This window comes from Paralichthys olivaceus, chromosome 15 (genome assembly GCF_024713975.1).
Source record: "Paralichthys olivaceus isolate ysfri-2021 chromosome 15, ASM2471397v2, whole genome shotgun sequence".
Classification (NCBI taxonomy): Eukaryota; Metazoa; Chordata; class Actinopteri; order Pleuronectiformes; family Paralichthyidae; genus Paralichthys; species Paralichthys olivaceus.
In genome coordinates this window covers 5,236,561-5,264,192 of record NC_091107.1, presented here as the reverse complement: position 1 = coordinate 5,264,192, position 27,632 = coordinate 5,236,561, and the positions used below count along the sequence as shown (strand labels likewise).

Sequence of the window (27,632 nt, the reverse complement as noted above, 5' to 3'; positions counted from 1 at the left end):
CTCCCCACTCAACGGCCTCTTCCGTTCCAAGTTTCTGAAATAATCATTTTGCATCAAAGATAGTCGGGGGCGCTCGGGATGACCTGCCCTCTCTCTGTCTCGCAGGCATGCTTCCAGTAATCTCCACTCGGCCACTCATGAACTTTGACCTGACTCTCAGCCCAGACGGAACTCGAGTCGGAAACCACCGCTGCTCCAACTTGCTCGACCACAGCGAGGTCACCACCGGCTACGGCTTCATCACAGCTTCGACGCGCAGCCCCGAGAGCATGGGAGACATGGCGCCGTATCAGTTCAGCAGCGCTCTGCGGGGGAACAGCACGCTGCGCTTCTACAGGAACCTCAACCTGGAGGCCTGTCTCTGGGAGTTCACCAGCTACTACCACATGTCCGAGCTGCTCACTGACTGCGGAGGCACCATAGGGACTGATGGACAGGTGTGTGTGGGTTTCTGTGCACATATGTACACAATGCATGAATTCCAATCAGGGGTTTGTATGTACATCTGTTTGACTGTGTGTGTGTGTCCACCTGTGTATGTGACAGTCTGTATGTTCAGTTTATTTGCAGCCTTCTGAGTGAGAGGGGCGCACAGACAGAACGGCACCATGTCTATTTGCCTGTGTCTCCCTCAGTGAATGCTTTCCAGCTCTGCAGTCCATCATGTGATTGGCAACTTTTAGCGTGCATGCACACACAGGTACACAGAGATATGCACGCTCAAACAAAGCGCTGCCAGCCTGTCCAATAATCCTTACACCTCTGCTCTCAACAAGGGGCATTAAAGTTTGTAAGAAATCTGTGAAATCATGAAAGGAAAAGAAACGATTGAGTTGGAGTATTATACCTTAAGCACACCAACATCCTGTCAATTGTTACCATCAGGCAGCTTGGCTCAGTTTTTCCTTTCCTGACTCAGTGGTTTGACTGGAGAAGTCAGACATTACTGTTAAATGTCGGTGTTATTGTCAGCTGTCAGTTTGATGCTAACAAACTTCCAGTAGCTTTTTGCTTTTGTTGCACTCTGCCGTTGTTGCATCATTGCAGCAGATGGTGCAATTGTTCTTTTATTGTTGTGTTCTGTTCAGAGCTGCAGTGTTCTTCTCCTGCTTCTTGTTGTTATTGTGCATTAGGAAACAGACCCCTGCTCCCTTGCTCATGTCCTGCTGCTCTTTTGTGTTTTCTCAGTCTTTGATCTATGAGCTTCATGGTGCTGATCAGAGTGTGTGTGCGTGTGTGTGCATGTGTGTGTGAGAGACAGCAATAGGGAACAAATAAGAAATTAATTTACTTGTCCCCAGTCACAGTGAGAACAGCTTGCACACATAGTTACACATGATGCCAGTCATCCACAAGACCCCAAGTCCCCTTCGTTAAGGGAGATCACTGTCACGCTGTCACTTGGGTTAGGTTGTTTTTTTTTAACAAGTGCCAAAAGGGGAAAAAAAGAAGCAGTCACAACCTTTCAGCTCCTCCAGGGTGCACAAATCAAAGAGTGCAGGAAAAGGTGGATAATTAGTTTCCCTCTGAAGAACTAAAGACAAAACTAATGTTCAAACTGGAATGACACTCAGTGGAGAGCATACCATCTATTAGGTTGATTTAGATATGGAGAACTATTGAAGACACATAAATTGTTGATATCCTGCACTGAATCCACATTTTCTCAGTGCAGGTGGTAGTTACAGGATTCTGGTCCCATTTGTTACTACACAGTGGCTGACACAAGACTCCCCCCCCTTATGAAATCACATTTAAATCCATTAGATCCAGATTTTTATTTGTATCTGCACCAAATTACACACACTCATTGCTATCAGTCCCCCTCATCAACAACAATTTAGTATTTTTAGAGAAATCAAAGAAACATTTCTGCCTCATCCCACAATGTTAAAGAAAGTGAAAAAAAAAACCTGGATCTATTTCTGCACCAAATTTTATTGTGGTTATTATTGACCGCATCCGTCCATGAAGGTTTCCCTCCTGTAGTTTTTGCGGAAACTTGTTTTCAAATACAAATCATTTTTATTGTTATAAAAAGCTGGATCCATGATTTACTCCTTTATTTAGATGAGAGATTTAGGAGTGGGGAGTTATTTTTCATTGTCCTGGGTTGCATTTCTAAAATTGAAAAGTAAAGATGATGATATTCCAGTGCAAGATGAGCTGCTGCAAAATGTATTCCTTTTTTTCTAGTCAGTATAAAGTTATTTTTAAAAGGTTTACAAAATAGAATTATGGCTTTTTCAAACCTGACGACTGAGGTAGTTTGTCTTCTATGGTTTGTAGTCATTTAATTTATAATTTGACTCCTGAGTCAGCGATTTCACATTTTACTCCACTGAGACTAAACAGATTCTGTGGTGCATCGGGTGGATTGGGTAATAAATTACAGGTCTTTTGTGCAGATTCCCTCTGTTCTCAAAGATACCAGACTCTCAATGCAGTGAAACGTAATGCTGTGTTAGGTTAGATATGTTGCTTTAGAATTAAAATGTCTCTAAATGTCATCAAATAAAAGAATGGTTGGAGAAGGGGGAGCACATACGGGGGTTAGAAATCACGTTCACATTTTTTTTTACTGAAAACAGAAAAAAGTCCAATTTAATTTCAATCAAGTTCTAAAAAATACTTTTGGCTTTTGTCAAACTTCTGTGGATGCATAAAAATAATGTCCACAAAATAATGTTAGTGAACAGAGACACCTTGTGGCTGTCTTGTGTTCATACATCTAAGATTTTATGATGGCTCCAAGATTTGTGGGATTTTTTTGCTTTAATAAATCAATGAAGAATAAAGGACAAGATGTTGTACATAAATATGATCAAAGTGTGCGTTGTAGATCTGTTCCCCGCTCCCTCCCAGTCTTTAAATACCAAACTTTAAACTAATATAGAAAAGAATTACACAAGCCCATGTGAGTGTGGTTCCTTGTGTACAGCGCTGAACGACTTGTCTGAGTAGGAGTGAAAGAGTTCAAGCACCTTGTGGAGGAGAACAGTGTGATCACCTGTTACATCTCCTCACTGCTTTTTATAGCTACTAAATATTTCTGGTTTATTGCTTCAACTACAAAATTTGGTAAAGAAACAGTCTTGTCACTAGTGAACATTATGAGCAGTTGTAGTGGTTGATAGTTTTGAAGGCTGCATTCAGTAGACTTGTTTTTACTCATCGCTGCTGGAAACATCTGTACAGGTGCTGAACCTGGTCCAGTCCTACGTGACCCTGCGTGTGCCTCTCTACGTGTCGTATGTGTTCCACTCGCCCGTGGGAACCGGTGGCTGGCAGCACTTCGACCTGCAGTCCGAGCTGCGTCTCACGTTTGTATACGACACAGCCATTCTGTGGAAGGACGGCATCGGCAGCCCCCCACAGGCCGAACTACAGGGTAAGTTCTCCAGATTGAGAGAAGATGATAGTCCCCGTTTGTGGTCAACAGCCTCTGTAGAATCCCACGTGTTTGCATGTGTCCAGGTGCGTTGTACCCGACCAGCATGCGGATCAATGACCAGGGACGTCTGGTGGTAAACTTCCGCACCAAGGCTCGTTTCAGGGGTCTGTTTTTGGAGTCTCACTCTGGAGGCAGAATAAAAAGAGCTGGTGAGACTGAAGATACAGAAAAATGACCAGTTTCATTGATTTTAACACTTTTTTATGAAGCAGTCTTTATGAACTTGTCCTCCTCTCAATGTCTGTTAACCAGGAACCTCCATGTTGTCCATGGTGATGAGTGTGGACCACCCGGGCCTGACCTTTAACCTCACATTAGTGAGGAGTGAGCCCACCTACAACCAGCCTGTCCAGCAGTGGACGTTCACGTCAGACTTTGCTGTAAGTATGGCTGCATTATTTATTTATTTGTGTGGTGTGAAAACACCTGGACGGAGACAGTCTCACGCTTGTGTGTCTTCTCTGCTCCACACAGGTGAGAGATTACTCCGGGACTTACACAGTGAAGCTGATCCCCTGTACGACAGCACAGAATATGGAATACACTGTTCCACCTGTTTGCAGTCCCAGAGAACCAGTCACCTTCGACCTCGACATCAGGTTCCAGCAAGTAAGACGGACTCAGTTTAGACTTTAAGATCCAGAAATGTTATTCTTCGTTTCACTCTCTCTGCATCAGTAATTCTGTCTCTCTTTAGTAGCAATGCTATCCCTCGCTAACTGTGTCCGTCCCTCTCCAGGTGAGCGACCCGGTTGCAGTAGAATTCAGTTTGAACACTCAGTTGTTCTTGTTGTCGAAGAGAAGTCTGTGGCTCTCCGATGGCTCCACAGGTTTCGGTCAGGAGAGCGACGTAGCCTTTTCTGAGGGTGAGTGTCTCTGACAAGCTTAAAAACGGAATCATCTCCGCTGTGATCATTTCAGGGAAGATTAACAAAGAACTCCTCTAGTGTCTGTAGATGTTTTTGTCCCATTCTCTACATGTGGAAATTAGCTTGATATCACTTTTTGAAGCTGTTAATTTGAGTTGATGTTTACAGTGACCATTATATCAGCTGACACTACATTGTCTCGCGGTATTTAAATCTGAAATTCAAGTCTGAAGGCATTACATTTTACTGGAAGACCAAATATACATTAACATTATGTTTGAAACGATTCAATTAATTTGGTCGTTTTTGTTTCATTCATACATATTAGATAGTAAAGCACAGGAAGAAAATTTATCTAAGAATTAATATGTAAAGATGTGGGCATTGGTTAGCAGTGATGTTCTGTGTATGGATTTTTGTTTCTATCTCTTTTTATATATTGATGTGACTCATCCTTTGTTTCAGGTGATACGGTCTACGGTCGTGTGATGGTCGACCCTGTGCAGAACCTGGGAGACTCTTTCTTCTGCAGCATAGAGAAGGTTTTCCTTTGCACCGGAGCTGATGGATACGTTCCCAAGTACAATCCCACCAAGTTTGAATTTGGCTGCCTGGCTGATTCTCCGTCACTGCTTTATAGATTCAAGATTCTTGTAAGTATTTTTAAGTGGTTCAATGCACTGAGAGATGGAAAAATAGTATTTTACAGCAAAAATATAATTTCCCTACTTTCTAACACACGTCATTAGGACAAGGCTCAGCCAGAGACTCAGGCCCGTGTGTTTGGTGACGTGAGTTTTAACGCTGTGCTGGCAGTGGATGATCCGTCAGCCATGTCCCTCGTCAGACAGCCGGGGTCTGATGGCTTCAGACTGGACTCTACAGCCATGTTTCAGGTATCCTGTATTTAATTTTTCCTCATAAACAATTACTTCAAAAAGCAGTGACTGCTCTAGTTTTGTGAATTGAACATCAGTCTTCATGATTTTTTTGTGTTCCTCAGGTTGCTGCAGGTCGCGAGTGGTTCATTCACACCATCTACACAGTCCGATCCAAAGCGAGCGCTAACAGAGGAATCGGGAAGCGCAGCCTCGAGTACCACTCCTTGGTTTCCTCGAGCAACGACCTCACCTCCAGTGTCAAAGGTCACCGCTCCAGGAGATCAGCTGGCGATGAGGTCCCAGAGGTCACTGAGGATATCGGAGCTGACAACAACCGGGGTACCAACATCATGCATATTGCTTTGGACCGCACCAAGAGGCGGGCGGCAGGGCTGAACGAGATGTTCGCCAACGGGCTGGAACCGAGTGAGCTGAACGCAGAGGAGGAAGAGGAGGGTCTGGTGACAGTGGTGGGGGCGCTGGTGGGCGTGCTGCTGACTGTGCTCATCGTGGTCACTGTCGTACTCGTGCTGCGATCCAGACAGAAGGATGTGAAGGAGGGATGGAGGGAGGGGGTGCAGGAGGTGGTGAAAGGGTCTGTGAGCACGGAGCCCATGTTGGTGGTGAGGATGCAAGACTGCCACAACAGCTCAGAGGTCTGAGCAGCGGATATGTGGATGGACAGATGGACAAAGGGATGAGGGAGCTTTTATAAAAACTTTTGGATTTTCTTTTTTTTTTCTTTTTAACTGATATTAAATTACTTTCATAACACCAAAAATCTGAGAGTGATCATATGCGTTATTGGGTGTGAGTGTGCGCGTGCCTGTTAGTGGGGGGGTTTCTACAGTATTGGATCCCTTATGCACCTTGATTCCAGCACAGAAACCAGTACTACACACTGTCCGATTCACTTAACTTAACATTCCAACTTGTACTTGTAGTGGTAGCGTGGGATTTCAATTCTCTCTAACTGGCTTTATGGTTAAAGTGCCTGAAGCAGCTATGACCCTTCAGGACAGTGTGAGTCACAGAGAGCAGCTTGTGTCACACAGTCACAGATGTAGTGTGGCATTTGAATCCTGGGTAATTGTCACAAAGTGATGTCAACGTTCACACTGAGAGAACTGAAAAAGAACATTCAGATGTTATTGACAAAACTACTGTGCAACTCTTTAAAACATCACTGCAAACCAGGACAGCATTTAGACAGATTGCGAACAATAAATTGGATCTTTGCATTTTACAATTGGATGCAAACGTCTTTTATTTACACAATAATCTGTGTTTACTGTCCTCAATGTTAATTCAAATCCATCCATGCAAGGACTATATTAGCTGAAAGACAAAGATTGGACTGATTAGAAACATTGAACCTAAATATTTGGCTCCAGAATTTTTTTAAATATGCTGCATGAGTAGATTAATCTTCATCCCGGGCTGAACTGTGCCTTTAGGTCTAATATTTTGTCCTGGAATATTGGGACGTTCACACTGGATATCACAGTAAAGATAATGAATAAACACAATCTGTGAAGGAAACCTGCATGACTCTCATATCAGACGACTGGAGATAAAAACCACTGCTGTCAGAATTTAACCAGCTGAATAGTTTATTCATCCAACATGTTTACTGTTCATTTTGGTGCCCATAAAATGAGGAAATTCCTTCTGTGATGTGTCAACCATTTCTGTAGCTGCTGAGTTGGTTCTTCACACCTTTTTTTTCTCATGTTGTGTCTTTTGTAAAAAAATCTAAAATACTTCTGGGCATAAATAACACTGGACACATACATATGAGACACTCATCTCAGGAGTTATTTATTTTTCAGAGAATGGACTTTGTGTTCTTATTAAAAAGCTCTGTGGAGCCACTTCTGTTTCACTGCTCTTAAGTGTGGTGCCGTGAACAAGCAAATACTGAATTCACATGCAATGATTTGACCCGTTTCTCTCAAACTATGTTCCTGTGCTTTATTTCTGTCACTCGTGCTGTGTGGGTTTTCACTGTGCTGACTCATGTTTGTTCGAACAAAGGATGCAAACAACAACAGCTTCTTACAGATCAGTGTGTCGCCATTAGAAATGTTACATTTAGGGCATTTCATATAATCTGCTCTCTCGTTATTTTCATCAATGTCACTGGTTAGATTTCTGTGTTGTTGAAACCTGTGTCTTACTCTGCTTTGAATATACAACAAGCTGGGATCAGTGTTCCTAAATATCTGTCTTATGATGGTGTTGTGAGTCATGTACTTGTTTCCAATGTTTATCAGGGTCGTATCTGATGTGATGAACGTCATCTGTGGTATGAATCAGTGTGAGGGATGGACGGGTGCATACAGCTTAAAGAGTGTGAATTCGTATTATTTTCACCCTGATGAATTTGGAAATGACACCATATCTGACATCAAATGCACTTTTTGAGCCACATCCCTCACACATGCCAATCCAAGCTATGCAATGTAGTGTATAACCCACAGCCAGTTATCCCCATGTATATGAACATTTTAGCACAAACAGTCAAACTTGATAATCACTTTGTGTCTTTTTATGAATGGGTTTTTATGTATATGTATTTAAGAATAAATATTGTTGCTTACTGGTCGGGATTTGCTGATTTTACTGAGTAAAGACCTGGAATGTGACTCCGACTCAAAAATAAGTTTTTAAGATTGAGACCTGAGATCAGAATCAGGATTGTGTCTCTTGACAAGTAGATTTTGAACATAAAAGGATTTGGCTTTGTTGTTCCACGCATATTAAGTAGAAAAACATGGAGACATCACTGATCAAGGAGGAAGAGGAAGACAGGAACTGAAAGTACAAGAGCAATAAGTGAAAAAGCTAAACATAGAAATTAAATATAGATTTTTTGTCAAACCAATAATCAATATATGTGCGATATAAAAAATGGTGGAAAATGTGAGTTGTATTATTTGTTATTGGTTCGAACCCCACCGTGATGGTATCGCCCGCTGAGCAGGAGGGAGAGAGGGACGACTCTGATTGGCTGAGAGGGGAGATGACGTAGCACAAATGTGGCCGCTGCACTACTTCCGCCCTCACTTCCTGCAGTCTGCTGTGCTGCTGCTGGCCCGTGAACATGGCGACCGCCGGAGCTGCTGACGACTGGAAGAAGGAGCTCACATGTGCGATCTGTTTGGATTATTTCAAGGACCCCGTCATCCTGAAGTGCGGCCACAACTTCTGTCGCTTCTGCATCTGCATGCACTGGGACGAAAATGGCGGAGACTACGGTTACCAGTGCCCCCAGTGCCGAACGGTGCGTTGCTGCTCTGCTTGTCTTCACTCAGTGTGTTGCTGCCGTCCAGAGACAGACACACACAGACACACAGACACGCACACAGACACAGACACACACACAATCGACTGATTCAAAGTGCCCGAGTCTGTTGTCTGTTGATATCAGCAACCCATTTTTATTTTGCAGCCACTGCTACTAGCTGACATTAGCTAGCTAAACTGTAGCAGCAGGTAAAAACTCTATTGATTGGCAGGTTGGTCAATTGACAGCAGTTTTAGATAAATTGAGAAAGTTAAGGAAACGGAGACATTTTTTATTAGAAGGGGTCAAGACACGTGATTTGTCAAACTTGTGTGACTTGTTTGCACCCACTGCTGCTAGCTAACGTCAGCTAGCAGCAGGTTAAAAACGCCATTGAAAATAAAGGAAATGGAGACATTTTAACGTGAAGGGGAAGACGTGCATTCTCAAAAACATGTGGAACGTATCTGGATGGGATTGTTTGCAGCCACTGCTGCTAGCTGGCGTTAGCTAGCTAAAATGTAGCAGCAGGTAAAAACACGGTTATCTGGAATTTGGGCGATCAAGAGCAATGGTTCCAAAACTCTTCGATGGGAACATTTTGGCAAACACATTTTCTTGGGAAGGGGGGGAAGTCACATGTTTGGTCGTACACAGGTGTAACACATCTGGATGGGATTGTTTGTAGCCACTGCTGCTAGCTGCTGTTAGCTTGCTGGAATGTTGCAGCACATAGGGTAGCTGTGTTTGAGTTTTTTAGCTACAGAAGAGAGATGTTGTCATGGACAATAAACACACACTGAATAAAACTGCATGATCACAGACTTCCTCTTTCTCAGTTGCTTTTTTTGTTGTTCTTACAGGTGTTCAACAAGAGGACCTTCACTAAAAACTACCTGGTGCAGAACCTGGTGGCCAAACTGGACGACCTGGAGTGTCTGGGGTCCAGTTCTTCACCCCCTCAGCCCGTCAAAGTTGATGGGAAGTGTGAACAACATGGAGAAGAGCTGAAACTCTATTGCCAGACTGACAAAAGGCTTATCTGTGTTGTGTGCCGGGAATCTAGAGCACACAGGTCGGTCGTGTATTCACCTTTTTATATAGGGATGCTACAGACCTGTTAGTTTACTCTGAAAAATGTATTTCTTGCAAATTCTTGTGTGTAAACCTTGTCACTAAGAATTTCCCAAAAGCAAGAGTTTCAGGAATGGCTATGTAAACACTGAGTCTAGCTGGCAGTCCCTAATGGCAGTTGCCATAGCAATCAAGGCCGTAGCACAGACCCTAATCAGAAAAGATGATAAACCAAGCCTATGGTTGAGTAAACAGTAAACTTGTGCCCATCAGGGACACAAGGAACGAGGTCGTCTTCTTTTCTTTTGCATGAATTAAACATTGTGTGCCTGTGAACTTTGTCCACCAAAAGTTCTCCCTAAAAAATAATCATTCATCTACTTTAACATGTACCTTTTAAATTTCTGTTGTTCTTAACAATATGTTTTAACTGTGTTAGGATTTTTTAAATCAGTCTTCTGGATTTTTAACAGTGAAACAAGATGATCTCAAGCTCAAATCATGTTCCAGATTCTGGGTTTAAGAACAAGTGGCACAGAGCTTTTTTAAAAAAAACTCTGAGGCTCTGGAACACTGCCTAAGGAAATACGGCAGGTTGAGTCAGTATCTTCCTTTTTTAAATTAAAGCTAAAACATACTTTTATTATCCCACAAGCACAGTCCCCGATTTTACCTAATTCTACTTTTTATTACTGAATTAGGTCGTGCAAAAAAATTCAGCCACATATTTAGTGTTTTCATTCTGTACTTTTAGTTTGAATGTATTATAGAATTTTTTTATTTGTAAGGCACTTTGTAACTTTGTTTTGAGAAGTGCTATATAAATGGTTATGTGTTTTCATAATTTGATAAACAGAACTTTCCCTCATGTATGTTTGGGTATTGTTGTCATCCTCAAACAAACAATATCCTTATTTGGACAAGTACGTTTTCTACAGGTTTAAATACACCCAGCAAGGACCATGACCTTCAGCCTACACCAGCAAATGTAGCAATACAGCACCAGAGGCAGTGATGAAGAAGGCTGTAAACACAAGTCTGTTTTCATGAGGAGTGAAATGCTGTTTCTACTGTTTTTTTGTGTGTGACACGCTGCTCTGGAAACTAACTAGTTGTCCATTTGTCTCGTTTCAGACACCATGAGGTGGCACCAGTGCCAGAAGTTGCAAATGATATGAGGGTAAGTTGGCAAAGAGATCAGTTGTTTTCTTCAGTGCATCTAACATCTATTGGGTTTTCAATATGATTGATCATATTCTGACATAATGTGCATGTGTCTTGATGATGTTTTATAACAGATGGAGTTAAAGCAGAGGCTAATGGAGCTCAACTGGGAGAAGTCTCTGTGTATGGACGTTATAACAGCTGAAGCGCTAAACAAAGATGAAGCACTGGTAAGGATGGGCCTTTTTTTGGTTTTCGCTGCTAAAGTTCACAGACAGTATTTGTGGTGCAAACCTGTGGAGTGTTTGATTCAAGGTTAAATCATCTGGAACTTTTGAATTTAATTCAAGTAAACTTGAATGTTAACAACAAAGTGGAATCCATCTTAGATGCGCGATTAAGCTTCATGAAGTGGTCTTTGCAAATATTAGGGAAAACATTGAACAGGAAAGTTGTCTATGAACTTGCACTATGTTCAAATCTGTTTTGCTAACCCTTTGAACCTCTATTTCAAAGGTCAACAAACGGAGAATCAAGGAGAAGATTGAGGCAGATATCGGTGCCATGGTCCAGTTCCTGCTAGATGAGCGAGACTCCCTGCTCGAGGGCCTGGATGGTCAGGCGGAGGCCGCCGTGTCACTGTTGGATGAAAACTTGAATACACTGAAGGAAGAAGGGACAGCTTTGGACAAAATCATAGCGGATATCCACAGCCACATCGGTGGGAAAACGAGCTTTGAGGTCAGTGCGACTTCACACTGAATCTGAAATTGTTTTGTGTAATTACTTAAGTTTCTGAAGATTCTCAGTCATCTAGTTCATGGTCTCTTCAGAAGTTGTGAAAGTGGATGTACGCAACTGGACTGGCTTGTGTTTCTTGGAAACATTTTCAAATCAAAATATGTTTTTCTTCCAACAGAGCCTTGCTGAGACATGGAATGAGTAAGTGGCTAAAAATTATTAATTTGAACCTATGAAATCCTTTATTTTTATTTACAAATTAACATTTGTTTTGTCACATTGCTGCCTCCCTTCCCAGAGTCGCCCACCGAGACCCTCCGCTTACCCCCGCAGTTCTTGGTGTGAATACTGGATATCCAAAATACTCAGGGCCCATCCAGCTTATCTTGTGGAAGAAGATGATGCATGTTCTGCACACCAGTGAGTTTCACACACTGGGCACAGTGAAGATGTTCCTGTAGACTGATGTTAAGTGTAGTTAAATATTTAATTCTTGTCTAGGTTTGCTCCAGGTGCTGCACTTTTCCACACACTCAAAAGAAATGCAGGTTACTGGGTGACTCTGTAGTGTTTGGGCTTCAGATTTACTTCAGGCCTAAGCCCAGCGTACTAGTAAGATGAATTAACCTCTCGCTGTTTCTCTTTAGTGCCTCAGAACCTCACTTTGGACCCCGACACCGCTCACCCATACCTGATCATCTCAGACTTTGACACCAAAGTGGAGGAGGGCCATGTTCGTAACCAGGACCCAGAGACGCCCGGCCGCTTCAGCCGCTTCTGTGGCGTGCTGGCCATAGCCCAGTACTCCAGTGGCCAGCACTACTGGGAGGTGGATGTGAGGGACAAAGGCGTGTGGTACCTGGGAGTCACCACTCAGAGCAGCAACAGGAAGGGCTTTGTCAACCTCACACCCTCCGCAGGATACTGGAGTCTGTGTCTGCAGGACCGGCTGTACGCCAACGATGAAGACGGACGCATCCCGGTGGCAGACTACTGGGACTCTCCCCGGGTCGGTGTCTTTCTAGACTACGACAAAGGGCGCCTTAGCTTCTACGACGGCGTCACAATGAAGAGACTTTACATGTTTGACACCTGCTTTGAGGAAGCAGTCAGCCCTTTCTTCAGCCCAGGGAAAAACGATCCAGGCAGCAGGCTGCAGATATGCCACTATTACTGAGAGAGCTGCAGCGAGGCTTTTAAATGAATTGTTTAAGCGTCAATTCGTGTACGCCTGTGTTTCCAGATTTGCTGTTGGCAAGTTGCAAAGGTTTAGACACACACTGTAGGCTCATAACCCTGACTACTGTGGCTGGGTGTTAGGAGAGGTGCTTTGTTGTCTATATCACTGTGTCTTTTGGGATACAGATGCTCCTGTTGATTGGAGCACGGCTCCGATCCTGTTAGCAACCGCTATGCTACATTATTGTACATAAACGTTTTTGTTGGACAGGGTCCGAGCTCCGGCCTTGTTGGTTAGACCTGTAAGGAAACATGGCCTCGTTATCACATTGATACTTGTTGACTCCCTCATTAGTTCTAGACTGAAGAACAGTCGGAGCTGATGACCACCAGATTTCAGTGACTCGATTTGGTCACAATCTCAGCTCTCGGACACTGATTTGACTTCCAGAAACTAATGGCTCAGGTTGTTTCGTGGATTTTAACTCCAGTACAGATAATTTTATCTTTTAAAACTTTACCTGTCCTTATTTTTTTTTTATAATTCTGTACATTCTCTTATGACTGTTGCAAATTTCTCTTTATAATTGCTCTGAGGGTTTGTGAGCAGATATACGAACAATACAATTGGCTTTGTTGGAGTTTTTCCACTGGATCTGCTCGAAAGTGAGCAAGTGCAAAGCCAATATTTTCAAATATTCTTGTGACCAATTATTAGCCATCATTAATGTAGTTAATCAGCTACATATGCCCGTACATATTTAAGTGGTCGAACCCGTAGATATGTCTTACTGTATAAAAACATTCCATCACATCCATGAGCCGCAACAGCGTTTATTTTATATTCCGTTAAATAATCCTGCTTCAGTTGTTTTGACGAGTTGGCCATTTTATTCAAATTGAATGTAAAATACTTGTATTTGGACAGTTGTATAAATATTTGTCCTTTCTCTCTTAAATGTACGTTTTACATATTTTCTTGCTTGTGCAGTTTGCCAAAGCTTTTATTGCAGGGCAGAGTAGAAACATTTAACAGGATCAGTGATAAAATTTGAGACGGCGTGCCATCGATCTCAAGATGCTTGTTTTTTGTTTGTTTTGTCTAAGATGGTGAACATCATTTCATACCTGTACATTACATTTGGTTGCTTTTCTCATCCATGTGTACAGCGAAGCAGTTTTTGAGACGTCTTGACAAATGACATAAAAAATGATCTTGTTATTCCTGTTTTTGGCTGTTTCCTGCTTTTACTGTGCTTTGTTTCTCAGTTTGCAGTTGGTTTTAAAAGAAGACAAAGGTGTTCATTTGTATCCCAGTTTTAAAGCTTTTAATCTGTTCAAGCCTTCCCCTCAAATTTCACTCCTAAGCTTTATATGTGACGCTCCTAAAGAAGGCTCATTTGTTTCCATCCTAAACTACATCAGAAATGCTCAAACTGCCTGCAGTGGCCAGGCTATCTATAGTGTAAGAGGGTTGTGGTTTCCTGTTTTCTCATCTCTTGCTTTTCATGTTCAGCACACCCTCAACAGAGGAAACAAATAGTTGAACAATAGCCGCACCTTAAATTGTATGTCATCCTCTCTGCCCCCATGTAACAGAAACTGAATATCCGTCTCTTTCTACCCATTGGGTTTAGCTTCAGATAGCTGTCCCCAAAGAAGGAGACATTTGTCTTTTGAAGTGATATATGTGAAATAAAGATTATTGGCAATTCTGCAAAATCAGAGAAAAATTATAGGGAGGAGGAATTTTTAAGTTTCAAATTCAAACTTTTAAGTAAATCAAAATTCCTTTGAACAATCTGACGATGCAGAAATGCATAACCATGCCACTGGAAAGCCTCCATTACCTGGACATTTCCTACAGCGTGTAACCCAGAGCGTTCAGCAAATTTAACAGTTATTTCAAATAACCAAGAAACAAAAAATTCTGAATATGCAGATTCCTGTATTACAAAGGAGAAACACAGCCGTGCTGATATATCGTCCTGCAGAAAAAGAAAAATTCACCTGATTTCCCAAAGAATTTTTAACACTTCCACAAAAGAATTAATGAACTTAAGTGTAGTTATATAAAACAGACCATTTACACAACAGTTGGTTCTTTAATATTCTTTAATATTTACAATTATACCTTTGCCATGATTACATAGTGATTAGTTCTTTGTAAGACTGGCCTCTTGTAGTTTACAGCAGGACAACACAACATGGTTAATGCAGTGTTGAAATTACATCGGAAAAAAGAAAAATTGTTGGACTGACTAAAAAGAAAAGTGAATTTGATGATATTGATCACACACACAAATGAACTAAGTTTGTTCAAATTATAGTTGAGTTATATTTATACAGTGGATAAATTAGATTTGAAAAAACCAGTTTGCCGGTATCAGAAAATCCGTTTCTTTTTAAGTTGGTATTATACAATCTTATTTTTTAAAGAGAACATGTGCGTCTGTAACTTTACACAGAGCCAGTAAAAAATAAAACCCAATTTTCCAGTAAGTAGGAAAAACAGATGGAACGACAGGATGGATCACAGATCAATGATCAGGCACAGTTTAATTATAAAACAAGTTTTGTTAAAAACTACGTCACTGTGTGTTAGCTGGTGTTGTGTTTCTCTTGGAGTCACAGAAAAAACCTTGAACTACAAAGCAACTACTGGAAAAGTTCATGAAAAATGTGCCTGTCAGCTACAACAAGAATATGCTTGTAATACACAGTACACTTTCAGATTATGTTCAATGATAACTACACAGAGGCATATATTACTCTTGCAAACTATATATAACTCTTATAATATTTGTGTTTGTGCAATGTTCAACAACAACGTACAACAAACGTGTTTTCGGCTGAAGGAAATGTTCTAGTTAGATTTATATAGACTGTATATAAAGATGGACGATATTTAAGCTCCCCCAAAAGTGAAGCCAAAGCATTTTGCCCGCCCCCCGGTGGCTGGCTGCAGTATAGGTTATAAATTTAATTAAAATCTAATAAAGGTCCAAAAAAAAAATTCTCAAAAATGGTTTCTGCCATTTTGAGTTTGAGCTCACTTTAAGAAGAGGCAGAATCAGAGAAGGGCTTTCAGTGCTTCAAGTTACGAGGCCTATGTACAACGACGTTTTGGCAAAGAGGAGACAGCTCAAAATGCACCGATTAGAAAAATAATTTGTTGAACAAATTATGTAGAAAAGAAAATTAGAAATAAATTAAGTCCTTTGGAAAAAAAAAAGATAAAACACAGCAAAATAACGTGTATACAACATTGTTCCGTTGATGTTTGCAGGTCATTTAGTTGGCTACTACTTGGCGTGACGTTCTAGCGTATTAGTAAATACTCCAGTGTTGAAATCCTTGATGCATTTAGTGCTGGAATAAGTTGGCTATATAGTGAAATAACATGGACATCAAATCCAGATATACATCTAAATATGCATATGTACAACGACGTCAGGTTGTAGATATGAATATGCAAAAAGTGCAAGAAGTGGTGGGGTCAGATATGAGAAGTTTGTTTTGGTTGATATAAAGATAAATGAGTTGTGAAGGAACCAGATCAGTTTTTGTTCTATTACCTGTTGTGCTTCTTGATGCTTCTCTTTGGATACCCAAACAACAACAACAACAAAAACTTGCATATACATGTTGGTAACAAACAGAAATATTGATAAGGTGCAGAATGAGAACAAGAAACGATGTCTTTAAATCAACACATTCCTGTCTGTGTGTACCCCGGAGTATTACGACCACTCAAAGGGAAAGAAATATCGGAGAGTCGGAAAATCAAGTCATAGTTCACAAGAAAAAATAGGTTCATTTATGAAGAATAAAGTTGCAATAGTTTTTTTCGTCAAATTTTGATTTAATTCTTGACTTAAATTACAAATTTCCACTTCATAATATTTATCATTTCCACGTAACATTTGATCTTTATTCTGGATATCTCCGATTTTCTTTTCTTTAAGTGGCCCTAATACTCCGTCGTACTGCGCGAGTTCTGTTGTGAGGATTGGAAACTGTAAGGCAGTGACCACGGGTAATTTTTTGGAGCGAACTGACGTGCAACAGTGTTCCAGAAGAGGCCCGAGCAGCGACTCTTCACCGGGACACAGAGGTGACCTTCGCCTCACTTCTCTTGCTGGTCGCTGGGAGAGTTGCGCGTCTGCTTTGCCCCAAAAAATTGCAGTGTATCACCAACTTTAAAAACTGTCAGGCTGTCGACTGGTGAGGTCACACTCATGAGACATAGATCTGAAACATCTGGTTCCAGAGGTCAATTTCCACTTCGGTTGTCAAATAATAAGTGCCTGAGTTGAACATGAACTTTTATTTCCTTTAAACGTTGTTTTACCAGAAGTCTTTCTCAGAAATAGGGAACTAATTTAACTTTTTACAATATTTTTGGGGAATTACTGGTCTTTAAAAAGACCCTTATTTTACAAAGTTTTGGGATTTGTAGTGTTTTCAATGTTTTTCTCAGATTTCTTTGTTTTCATCTCTGAATATTAAATCTTTGAATGTTTGCAAAAGGAATTCAATTGGAGGAACCGAGGATCGCAGCTCGATGTCCACGAGCAGTGTGTGTAACATGAACCTGTCTGAAGAGCAGTTGAACAGTGTGTGTCCTCCCTCAGCTCACTGCAGATATCTGTAAACCTTAAAGCAGTGGTTGCCGGAGTCAGCGACAGCCACGTGTCCGTCTGAGGTGAGAGCGAGGCCCTGGGGCCCATACAGTGGGTCTGCTGATGTGTTGATGTAGGATAAGAAGGAGCCTGTGCTGTCAAACACCTGAACACAAACACAAAACACATAGAACTATAGAATACTCAGATCTTTCAAGGAGTTTCAAGGTTGCTGTGAATTAAATAGCTCGACTGTTGCTGGACTGATGATCAAGCTCCTAAATGTGCCCTCACCTGTATTCTGCTGTTTCCCCAGTCAGCAACAATGATGTTCCCGTTGGCGTCCACAGCCACACCGGTGGGAGCGTTGAACTGACCGTTTCCTTCACCGTGAGAACCGAATTTAAACAAGAACTCTCCATCTGCACTGTAAACCTGCGACAGGAAGTCAGGGAGGAACGAGTTATGTCAACGCTCACTGTAAAATATACAGATAATACACAAGCATCTAAACGAGTTAAAACAAATCTTTTATGCTTTCAAAAAGTTCCGAGACATAGTTTTCTCTTGAAAGTCTCACCTTCACAGAGTGATTGTGGAAATCAGTCACGATAATTTCATTTTTGTTGTTCACTGCGACAAAGTGAGGACCTGAGTGAAGAGAGAGAAACGGATCAGTGTTGAAGTTGCTGTGGTTTGAGCTGATCCATGTGGTTTTCTTCATTAACTGTTAGTGGGCTGTTACATTTCAACTGATTGAGCCTAAAGCTGAAATCACGACGTTTGTAGCTCCTCTGATTTTGTCTGTTGGAATGTTTTTAACACATTAAATGATTTAAGTTTAGCTACAAAAGTCCTGAAGGTTATAGATTCGGAAAAGTTTTTTGTTAAAAGTTGTCTACAACGATATTAGGGAGTAAACAATTTCAAGTGTCTGATAAATTGGCGGAAGTATATAAAACAAATACTGATTTCTAAGATGTCACTATTAAACCTTTTTGACAAAGAATGTAACTGAGGCTTAAAAACATATAACCATGAACTTTATTAAAAAAAAATTCTATATCAATACTATGAACTTGATAATATCTCATTATAATATCTAACTATAAAACCAAGAAAATGCAAATTCAACCAAATATGTAGAATTTGAAAATAATAGGTTTAAAAAGTTAAAAAATAGAATCGTCTACAAACATTTCTTTATTCTTATTTATCTAAAGTGAAAACCTTTGTCTGAGACCAACAGTGTAAGGGCCCGGTCACACAAATGCAAAATGAATACTGCAGGTCAAAGCAGGAAGCAGATGTTTTATTCACCTCCTCGCTCGCCGCGATTGGACGTGAACAGGAAGCGAAGGTTCACCACTGACACATTTGCGTACGTGTGACTGGGCCCTCACTCATAACACTGATTGTCTTATAGCAAACACTGGTTAAGTCAGAGCAGTGAAAAATCACACACTGATCGTTTTACATCCATTTACACAACAAACACAATGCATGTGACAAAATGTCCGTTATTGTAATAGAAGTGATTATTACAATGTCCTCGGTATGTTTGATCAGTTTTGCACAGGCACAGCTGGATCCGACAGTTTGTCAACAGTTTTCAGGAGGTGAGACACAGAATCAGGGAGTCGGGTTAGGCACAGGGCACCGCACTGTGGGATTAAGGTTGCAGCAAGGCCACACTTAGTACTTACTGAACACTGAGCCAGATTTATTAAAGTTTGGGCCAAGTTTTTCTGAATCGGAAAACAGAAGGAAGAACAGAAAGAAAGAAAGAAAGAAAGAAAGAAAAAAATAGGTCGTCAGAGATAAACAAAAAATAAATAAAAGGAAGCAAAGAAGTCAAATAGAGAAGGGTGGTGAGCACAGGCACAGTTTGTGTTGGGGGAGCAGGGGCTCGCTGCGTCACCTGGGGCATAAATACAGGCTTCCAAAACAAATCATACATAATGTAATGTAACACATCAGTCTAGAAACCAAAGAATCAAGTGGAGAATTTAATATTTAGATGAGTCTTCTCAGCTGGACAGATTGTGCATCGCTGCTTGTTTTCTTTCTTAGACACAGCTAATATTTTTATATAAGCGAGGTGGAAGCAAACTACTGTAAATGTTCTTAATACTTTCTGCTGCATCCTCGTTAGTCAGAGATCACAGTCAGGGCTTATACTTTAATCTCCACAATGTATAGCATCCATCATATAAATACATTCAACATGAAGCAACTCTATGCAACTTTTACCATAAAATCTTTTCTGGTTCAGGAAGCCGGGAATCATGGGTAATATCCACTGTTTCAGTTCGGTGACAACGCAGAGTTTTATCTTTAAATGAAAACCTCATCTTTGCTCGGACATGGAGCCCAACCGAATGAATCACCCCATGTGGCTGCAGAGGGCGCTGTTGCTCAGTAAAAGTTGCACAGTTTTACTTTCAAAAAGAAGACCTAGCTCCTGAGCTCCCTGTCTGTATTAAAAGACGTCTGCTGTTACGTGTTAACGCCTCCTCACCTGCGAACTGTCTGTCCGCCGTCCCTCTGCCCCCGAACTTAGTCACAAGTTTCCCATTGGACTGAAAGATGAAGACGCAGCAGGCCTTGTTGTCCACTGTGATGATGTGTCCGTTCTTATCCACAGCGACACCTTTAGGACCCATGAGCCGGCCCGCACCGATCTTATTCTGCAAAGGAACATTTTAGCAGGTAAAGAAAGACATGAAACACGTTGAGAGGATTTTTAAACCATCTTTATCTCTAAACATTATTATTATTATCATATGTTTCACTAAAGAAATGCGAACTGTCTTTAAATAAGTACTGTGATCTCACCTTGAACTTGCCGTCAGAGGAGAAGATGCTGACCCATCGATTGTCATAGTCGGCCACCACAATGTCCCCGTTCATGTCCACAGTGACACCCGTCGGCCTCTGCAGTTGACCTGGAGACCGACCTCTGACCCCGAAGCGCATCTTGAATTGACCGTCGTTGGAGAAAATCTGTAAAATCAATTCCGTTGGGAAGCAAATGAGCGACAGGATTTTCTTTTCCAACATGAGCACAGACACACACCTTCTCCTCTGTGTGTGTGTGTGTGTGTGTGTGTGTGTGTCTCACCTGGATGCACTGGTTGTTGCTGTCAGCCACCACCACTCTGCCGTTGCTGGAGGCTGAGATTCCCTGCAGGTTGGTGAACTCTCCTTTCTCTCTGCCCCGCGAGCCTGGCAATTTAATTACTCAAATAATTACACACTCTCTACCTTAATCTGTGTGTGTGTGTGTGTGTGTGTGTGTGTGTGTGTGTGTGTGAGAGAGAGAGAGTTTTCCTATCAGTACAGTTTATAGATAAGTATGTAAAGATGGACAACATGTCGGCCTCCAAAAGTTAAAGGTAAAGCCAAACCATCTCCACTGCAGTATAGGTCATAACCCCTGCCTCCTCCATGTTAGTGGACGGGACAAGGATCAAACTAAAAAGTAAAACTACACATCAAAAAAAGTTTCTGTCATAAGTAGTTTGTTTGTTCAAGAGCTCATGTTTCAGGTAATATTGGTTTTAATTAATTATTTGATTCCATAAAAACAGAGTGAAACTATATGATTGACAGCTGAGACTGACTCTGTCCCTGAGAGAAAATTACACCTTCATTGTTTGTGTCAAACTATCTTTGAGTGAGTGAGTGAATGAGTTTGCAGTAATCTTCTATATTTCTTTTCTGTTATGAATAAGATAAACCCATCAAAGTTACAAATAGACTTTCTTTAAAAGAGTAATTTTTGTGTTTTTCAGATTTCACAGTCCTATGTTTGAAATGAACTTCCTCTCCTCTCTTACCCACTCTGTAGATGAGCTCGTCTTCAATGGGGTTCTCCTTCTTCTTGGTGGTGCTGTACATGCTGGAGGGCCGTCGCACTGCTTTCTGCCGTATGTGGCCCCCCGTCCCGCTGGGAGACTTCACCCTCCTCTTCACGTCATCCGGAGACTGTGGCACATCTGAGGCCTTCACGGCCCGTAAGCGGAACGGGCTGCCACGTACCGGCTGGCCATACAGCAGCAGGGCAAAGGAGTACTCTCCCTCGGAGCGTATCGTGTAGCCCACCTCGTACGTTCCGTTCTTATTGTCCATTATCTCAGTCTCTGCAGCTCGGTTCCCATCAGCAGACGTTATCTCTGCTTTTAAAACAGCATTTCCGGTCCGCACCAGCTCGCCATCCTGCAAAAAGAGGTCACTGATTCAATTTCAGAACAGAGATGATATCTTGTTCAAGCAACAGGAATAATTCTCATGTGATGCCACCATAACATTACGGACTTCTTTCAAAAAACAAATAACATTGCATGAAATGTGAGTTCAAAGCCGCTACCTATCAATCTTTCCATGGTTCCCTCTGCACATGTGGGAAATGACTTTAAGCCTCAACAACTTGAAGACTGTACCTTGTCTTTCGTTGTCACGGTGACGGTGTGATGCTGCCCGGTTGCTGCGTGGCGGAGCCCCTCTCCCGTGGCAACAGAGGTGTGGGCGACAGCAGCTGTGGTGAGGAGAACACCCAGGTTCTGGATGGAGCGTCGCAGACCTTCAGTCTCCACCTGGAGCGACACATTACATACAAGATACATGTACGTGATATTTTACAAATGCAAAACATAAAAACCCTTTGTGCTCTCTACAGACAGAAAATCAGAGATGAACAGAGAGTGAAAAGATACGACTGCGGTTAGATGCTAATTTTGCTCTGTGTCTGCTGGATGTCAAATCCTGCTTAGAATAGCTTTAATGTCTATAGTATATTCTACAGTGATCCACAAGTTGAGATCATACACCGTGTATAAAGATGGACGACGTGTATCCATGATATTTTGGCTTCATGGAAGTCCATCCTTATTTAATTAAGATCATTAGAGACAACAAACTAAAACATCACATCCTCAATAGGAGCATGAAAAGGTAACAAAACCTCCAGCAATACATTTTCTATCCAGACCTCTTAGACAGAGGCAGCGCTTAAAATGATATAAAACGATCAGATAATAAAATCAGTCAGGAGACAACGAGGAAAGAGCAGAGAAACGATTTGAATCTGAATAAGCAGCTGTTGATACCTGACAGTCCAGATGTGCGTTCTGATGTGGTCTCTCTGGAAAGTCGTGTCGGGCCAGCGCTGTCACCCGCTCGCTCATCTGCTTCTGAACCAGCAGCACCTTCACATGCAGGAAACAAAAACTGTTTCTAAGTCAGATATCACATTGTTTGTCCTCACATCCTGTTTCAGAGCTGCATCAAATCTGATAGTGGATTCCCAGATGAGCTGTAAAGTGTTTGCTAGCTCTGTCATACTAATTACACTCTGCCAGCCCACCTCAGTGGCGCTCCCGTGGCTGAGGGCCTGCTCTGTGAAGCTGCAGCTGCTCTGGATGTGCTCCTTCCCCTGGAGGAGAGATGAAAGCTGCGCCTGCAGGACCTGCACTCAGGTAAGTGAGAAAAGAGGATGAGAACAGGTTAGAGTAAAAGATGAGATGAGGCAGGTGAAATGGTGTTTATACAAAGATACAAACAGGGGAGAGGAGAGATGATAGAGTCTTTCATTAAGTCCTGAGGCTGACAGGAATGTGAGAGATCTCACATGTGTGTTTGACCCTGACTGTGCAACCATGCAAGTGCACAAATATGTGCTTGTGCATGTATGTGAGAGCACCACCTTCTGCTTGGTGGTGCAGATGTTCTCCAGGTCTGTGATGAGGGCCGTCTTGCGCTGATGCAGCGCTCGCTCCAGCTCTTCGAATGTACTGGTGATCTCTGCCACCGCCTCAGTCTTCCTCTCGTTCAACTGGCGAGAAATCTCACTCACCAGCTCGATGGCTGCTGTAAGCTGAGGGAGCCTGGAGGAGAACACAAAAACAACAGATTGAATTACCGTGGAACTTGGTGGGAAGATGTAATGCAGACCAGGAAAAAACAAATTACATTTTGGTGCAGATCCGGATCAGCGGAAGGATCCAGGCATTTTTTTAAAGTAGTTTTGAAAAGCCAGGCACAGCACACCACAGCATAAGTGATGTTTGATTGCAAATTCTAAATCAGAGCCAAACACCTCAGCTCCAAAACACCTGATGTGAGGGATAAAGTCTAAAAGCTTTAAGGAGGCATCGAGCCCCGACCTGCTGTGTATTGCGTCCAGCTGCGTCTTCAGTGCGGCCTTGTGCTGCTCCACCACGTCCCGCAGAGGAACAGTCACGTGCTCCCTGTGCTCAGCCTCCGTGCAGTCCAGACACATGGCTGTCTCACATGATTCACAGTAGAACTCCATCACCTGCAGAGGGAGGGACATTTAGTTTAAAAATAGAGCTCACTCTCTTTGGCTGGGGATTGCAGGAGGGGAAAGAAAAAGGTTATTTTAGATGAATTATTGGTCAAAAGATAAAAGAGGCAGGGTGACATTGGTGAAGTGATGAGTTTCCCACCTTTCCCTCGTGGTTCGGGCAGCAGAGCGGCTTCCCTGCAGCTGCAGCACTCACTGACTCCAGGACACTGCAGGCCTCCGGCCGCGAGCACTCCGGGTCTCGTTGAAGAACCTGGACAACAACATTTTTAATGACTAAGTAAGATACTGATCTATGTTCTTATGTACAGTGTGCTATGGTCTCCATTCTTTTCCTTTATTTGGTAGTGGACAGCTGACTGATGAGATGCAATAAAAGTCCCCAGCCAGAACTGAAGTGGGCAGAAGCAAACAAATCCTAAAAAGAGCCTCATGAAGAAGTCAGGACTGTCCAGAGTGAGCTCACTCTGAAAATATGTGCTCTCTCTGTTCAACACTAGGAGTGGCTCTCACTACAACAGCACCAGGATCACATAAAACACCCTGACCCACTTCTTTCAGTACTTTTTGATATTCTTTACTTTGACATCCATCTCATGATTGGTTAAATCTACGGTTCTTCCTCTGTAACATACTGGAAAATCCTGTCGGGCGAACAGATTTGTGTCGATTTGAGTTGAAAGAGAAAAAAAAGGATTAAGATTCAAACCTCCATGAGATTAGTGATGAAGAAGTTGTTCTGTAAAGCACAAACTCCTTTCTCTGGCAAGATGGACGTCTGCCGACACACTGGACACGAGAGCGTCAGAGACTCTGGGGGAATGTAGTTCTGGAGACAACTGGGGAGAGAGATAAAGAAATGCACGAGTTAAAGAATATATAAAATATACACGAGCAAGTCCTTAGCATTGTTTTGTGAATAGTTATTAGTAGAGCCTGACTGATGTGGATTTTTTTGGGGCCAATATTAATAACTAAATATATTTCAGACATCGATATATCCGTCGATCAAACCGTTATGACAAGGAAATGTTTACTATTTTACAGTTAAATCACAAACTTTACTATAACTAAAAAAAACACAAATACAACTGCATCTATAGAACTTTACTAATCCCGAAGGCCTGAGCCAGCAGCATCTTGCTGGACCTGAAGCTTCAACTATCAATCAGTTCCACACAGGAGATGGTATCCACACACCAAAGTTACATAGAACAAGACCAGACTTTCAGGGTGACGAGTGGGAATGAAAGAGGAAACTTTCTCCTTTTTCACAGTTACTAAACCATCAAAACCTTTCTGAAGCTAACACTCATGTGCTCAATGACAAAGAGGAAAAGAGGAGCAAGATTAAACGTGACACCAACCACCCCAAACAGAGGGGGCCCTGCAGGGGGTTACCAGCTCAGCCCTAACACCCCTAAAACTACATCAGCCCATCCAGCATTAAAACATCTGTCTGGCTACATCATGCACGGCTCCAGACAAAAATCTGTTCACCTCAGCAGGGCTTCAGATCACATGTCATCCAGTTAAACCCCCGGATTAAACCTGCCCTCTGGTGGGTAAATGCCCCTCTCATTGCATGGAGAGAAAAGACTTGTCCTTCATGCTTTGTGTCGCTATTCAAGACTATTCCATAAATATTTGTTTGATCGTAGGGTTTAGACATAAATCAGTCTGACACATAATCCTGGTTATACTCTCCACTCTACCTCTACCTGCTTGGCACGAAATGCCCCAGTAAGTATCGCCTGAGGGGGGTGTTATCTTTCTAAGGAACTGCAAATTTAAGTATTTTAAATGTATCTCCGTACAATGGGGCTTTCTGACAGACCACAATCAGTTGGCGGCCCGTGATGCTGAGGAATGCAATTATTCCTGTGGAGTTAGTGAGTAAAGGACTCTGAGCCGGTTAATTGTAGGTGGGGATTTGCAATAGATGAGTTTTTTCTATTAGGGGACATGTAAATATTACAAGAATTCTTCAGAACTATGGGAGGATACTGACAGGGAAAAAGCTGCAGTTAAAAAAAAGAAACTACAATTACTGCCCTGTGGTTGTACACCTGCATTAAAATCTAATCAATTCATTTTTTAATTCAAAATGTGAAGAAATTTCCAAAAGGTACAATTGAGATATCATGTTCAAAAGGTAAAAAACATGTTTTGTGAGGACACTGTGTCCATGATCTTTGGCCAATCAGATCAGTTCATCTATGAACCTGAGTACACCTACGTGCGAGATTTGGCATTCTTAAGATAAACCGTTCACAAGACAGAGGCCTTGAACTTTGAGCTCTGACTTCCAAATTCCAATCAGTTCATTTGTGAGTCCAACTGAACGTGTGCACCAAATCTGAAGAAGTTCTCTCAAGGTGTTCCTGAGATATCACGTTCACAAGGCCAAAATATGTTTTGAGAGGTCACAGAGACCTTGACCTTTGACCTTTGACCACCAAAACCTAATTATTTCATCCTTGAGGCAAACTGAGCATTTGTACAGAATCTAGAGAAATCTCCTCGGACTTTTCTTAAGATATTGCCTTCACAAGAACTGACGGAAGGATGGACGGACAAGCAAAAAACACGATGCCTCGTAAATCAGGCGTGAGCAGGGACTTGTGTTTGTGTCGGGTTCAGCTTGAGGGAACTGAAGGTGTAGTTAGGCCTTTTGCCAACAAACGTTGGTTACCTTTCACAGAAGGTGTGCAGACAGGGCAGGACCTTGGGGTTGCAGTAGTGATCCAGGCAGATGCTGCAGACCAGGAACTGCTTGTCTATCTGACGCACCACTGGGCTGGTGCTCCCAGCCTCGCGCTTCGCCATGGCAGAGGACATTTAGAGCCACAGACAATGACAGCAGCAGTTACCCTGGGGGGGAGATACAAAGATAAATGTATGAGCATTGGGCTAAATTTAAACTTTTTCTTTTGTTGAGTATCACTTTCGGGGGCTGCTAATTCTCAGCAAACTTCCCACAGGAGGTACCAGGAACCAAAGCTAATAAAGCTGTTTAATTCCTTGTGTCTATTGTTACTGTGTTATATCTGGGTTAATACCAGACAAAATCCAGCTGAAAGAGAACAGTGTGAAACAGAGACGTGCAACAGTCCTGAGGTTAAAGACAGGAGCAGATAAAAACCACCATGGCTGTGTTTGATCAACATTCCTGTTAAAACCACAGCAGGAAATTAACAAAACATTGAATCTGTAGTTAAATGAAACCCTTTTATATCGCAAATACACAATAATGTGTTATGACAAGATTTTTAAACAAGAATACAAAAGCAGACACCTACACAACACACACCCCTGATGTACTCTGAACAATTAAGTCCACCCATGAAGTGGACACACACACACACACACACACACACACACACACACACACACACACACACACACACACACACACACACAAAAGAACATGCTGAGTCGTGTCGATGTTTGCTTCTGTTGCTGTTTGTTAGTCTTTACTGTTAATAGTTCAGTTGTTAAACTGTAAGCTAAAACTTTAAACATGGACTGACATGATAAACAAAATGTAATTAATCATGTACACATAGATTTGCACAGTTCCCAACAGTTTCCTTATAAAATAATTATTATTAAAATAATAATAATTGGTTTAATGTGAGTCACACACATTAGCCTCTTTACAAATGACTGATCCAGTTGTGTTTAGAATAACATTTTCTCTTTAATTTGAATCAACAGATCATGTTTCCTTCAAATTAGGTCAATTTATCTATATTAAAAGCCATCATCTATTTTCATGAGGTACATGTCGCTAAAATCTGAAAACTGGAAGGCAGCTGGAGGAGTAAGGGCATTCTGCCTAGTAACACACACCAGTGCCGTCTCCACCGTGGCCCACTTTCACATTCATTAGCACAAGTCCTAACACATATGGCGGAACAATTACAGCGGCATTTTAAAGATGCTAAAGCAGCGTGTTCAATCTCATGGAGAGTGAAAATGAAATAGAGAGATCGTGTTTTAACTACACAAAAAACATCTGGTCT

At 41.9% G+C, this 27,632-nt stretch overlaps 3 protein-coding genes across 5 annotated transcripts in view; 2 read left to right on the top strand and 1 right to left on the bottom strand.

Annotated features, from left to right (window-relative positions):
- Positions 1-7,809, top strand: part of frem2a (FRAS1 related extracellular matrix 2a) — a 54,942-nt gene extending 47,133 nt beyond the window's left edge. Inside the window, exons 16-24 of the mRNA XM_020097384.2 lie at positions 106-437; positions 3,199-3,391; positions 3,478-3,603; positions 3,707-3,834; positions 3,929-4,063; positions 4,194-4,320; positions 4,789-4,976; positions 5,073-5,219; positions 5,327-7,809. Coding sequence (XP_019952943.2) covers positions 106-437; positions 3,199-3,391; positions 3,478-3,603; positions 3,707-3,834; positions 3,929-4,063; positions 4,194-4,320; positions 4,789-4,976; positions 5,073-5,219; positions 5,327-5,866 — 1,916 coding nt within the window. The 3' untranslated portion in view covers positions 5,867-7,809. The remainder of the gene's footprint in view (positions 1-105; positions 438-3,198; positions 3,392-3,477; positions 3,604-3,706; positions 3,835-3,928; positions 4,064-4,193; positions 4,321-4,788; positions 4,977-5,072; positions 5,220-5,326) is intronic.
- A 448-nt stretch (positions 7,810-8,257) lies between these two features.
- Positions 8,258-13,873, top strand: trim47 (tripartite motif containing 47). Its single transcript, XM_020097337.2, has 8 exons — positions 8,258-8,490; positions 9,357-9,568; positions 10,702-10,747; positions 10,866-10,961; positions 11,248-11,472; positions 11,651-11,673; positions 11,771-11,892; positions 12,120-13,873. Exons 1-8 carry the CDS (start codon positions 8,311-8,313, stop codon positions 12,647-12,649), a joined length of 1,434 nt encoding a protein of 477 aa, XP_019952896.1. The 5' UTR covers positions 8,258-8,310; the 3' UTR covers positions 12,650-13,873.
- Positions 13,874-14,748: 875 nt separating this feature from the next.
- Positions 14,749-27,632, bottom strand: part of trim3b (tripartite motif containing 3b) — a 15,672-nt gene continuing 2,788 nt past the window's right edge. For 2 of the 3 annotated variants that reach the window (XM_069539485.1, XM_069539486.1), the window contains exons 2-17: positions 26,300-26,478; positions 24,314-24,443; positions 23,747-23,857; positions 23,444-23,595; positions 22,984-23,164; positions 22,645-22,746; positions 22,388-22,486; positions 21,722-21,874; positions 21,119-21,497; positions 20,401-20,504; positions 20,115-20,282; positions 19,798-19,966; positions 18,983-19,024; positions 17,857-17,927; positions 17,571-17,711; positions 14,749-17,442 (exon numbers count right to left, since the gene is read on the bottom strand). In XM_069539485.1, the coding sequence (XP_069395586.1) occupies positions 17,290-17,442; positions 17,571-17,711; positions 17,857-17,927; positions 18,983-19,024; positions 19,798-19,966; positions 20,115-20,282; positions 20,401-20,504; positions 21,119-21,497; positions 21,722-21,874; positions 22,388-22,486; positions 22,645-22,746; positions 22,984-23,164; positions 23,444-23,595; positions 23,747-23,857; positions 24,314-24,443; positions 26,300-26,445 (2,301 nt within the window). In that variant the 5' untranslated portion in view covers positions 26,446-26,478 and the 3' untranslated portion in view covers positions 14,749-17,289. The remainder of the gene's footprint in view (positions 17,443-17,570; positions 17,712-17,856; positions 17,928-18,982; positions 19,025-19,797; positions 19,967-20,114; positions 20,283-20,400; positions 20,505-21,118; positions 21,498-21,721; positions 21,875-22,387; positions 22,487-22,644; positions 22,747-22,983; positions 23,165-23,443; positions 23,596-23,746; positions 23,858-24,313; positions 24,444-26,299; positions 26,479-27,632) is intronic. The other variant, XM_069539487.1, reaches the window with a different exon arrangement.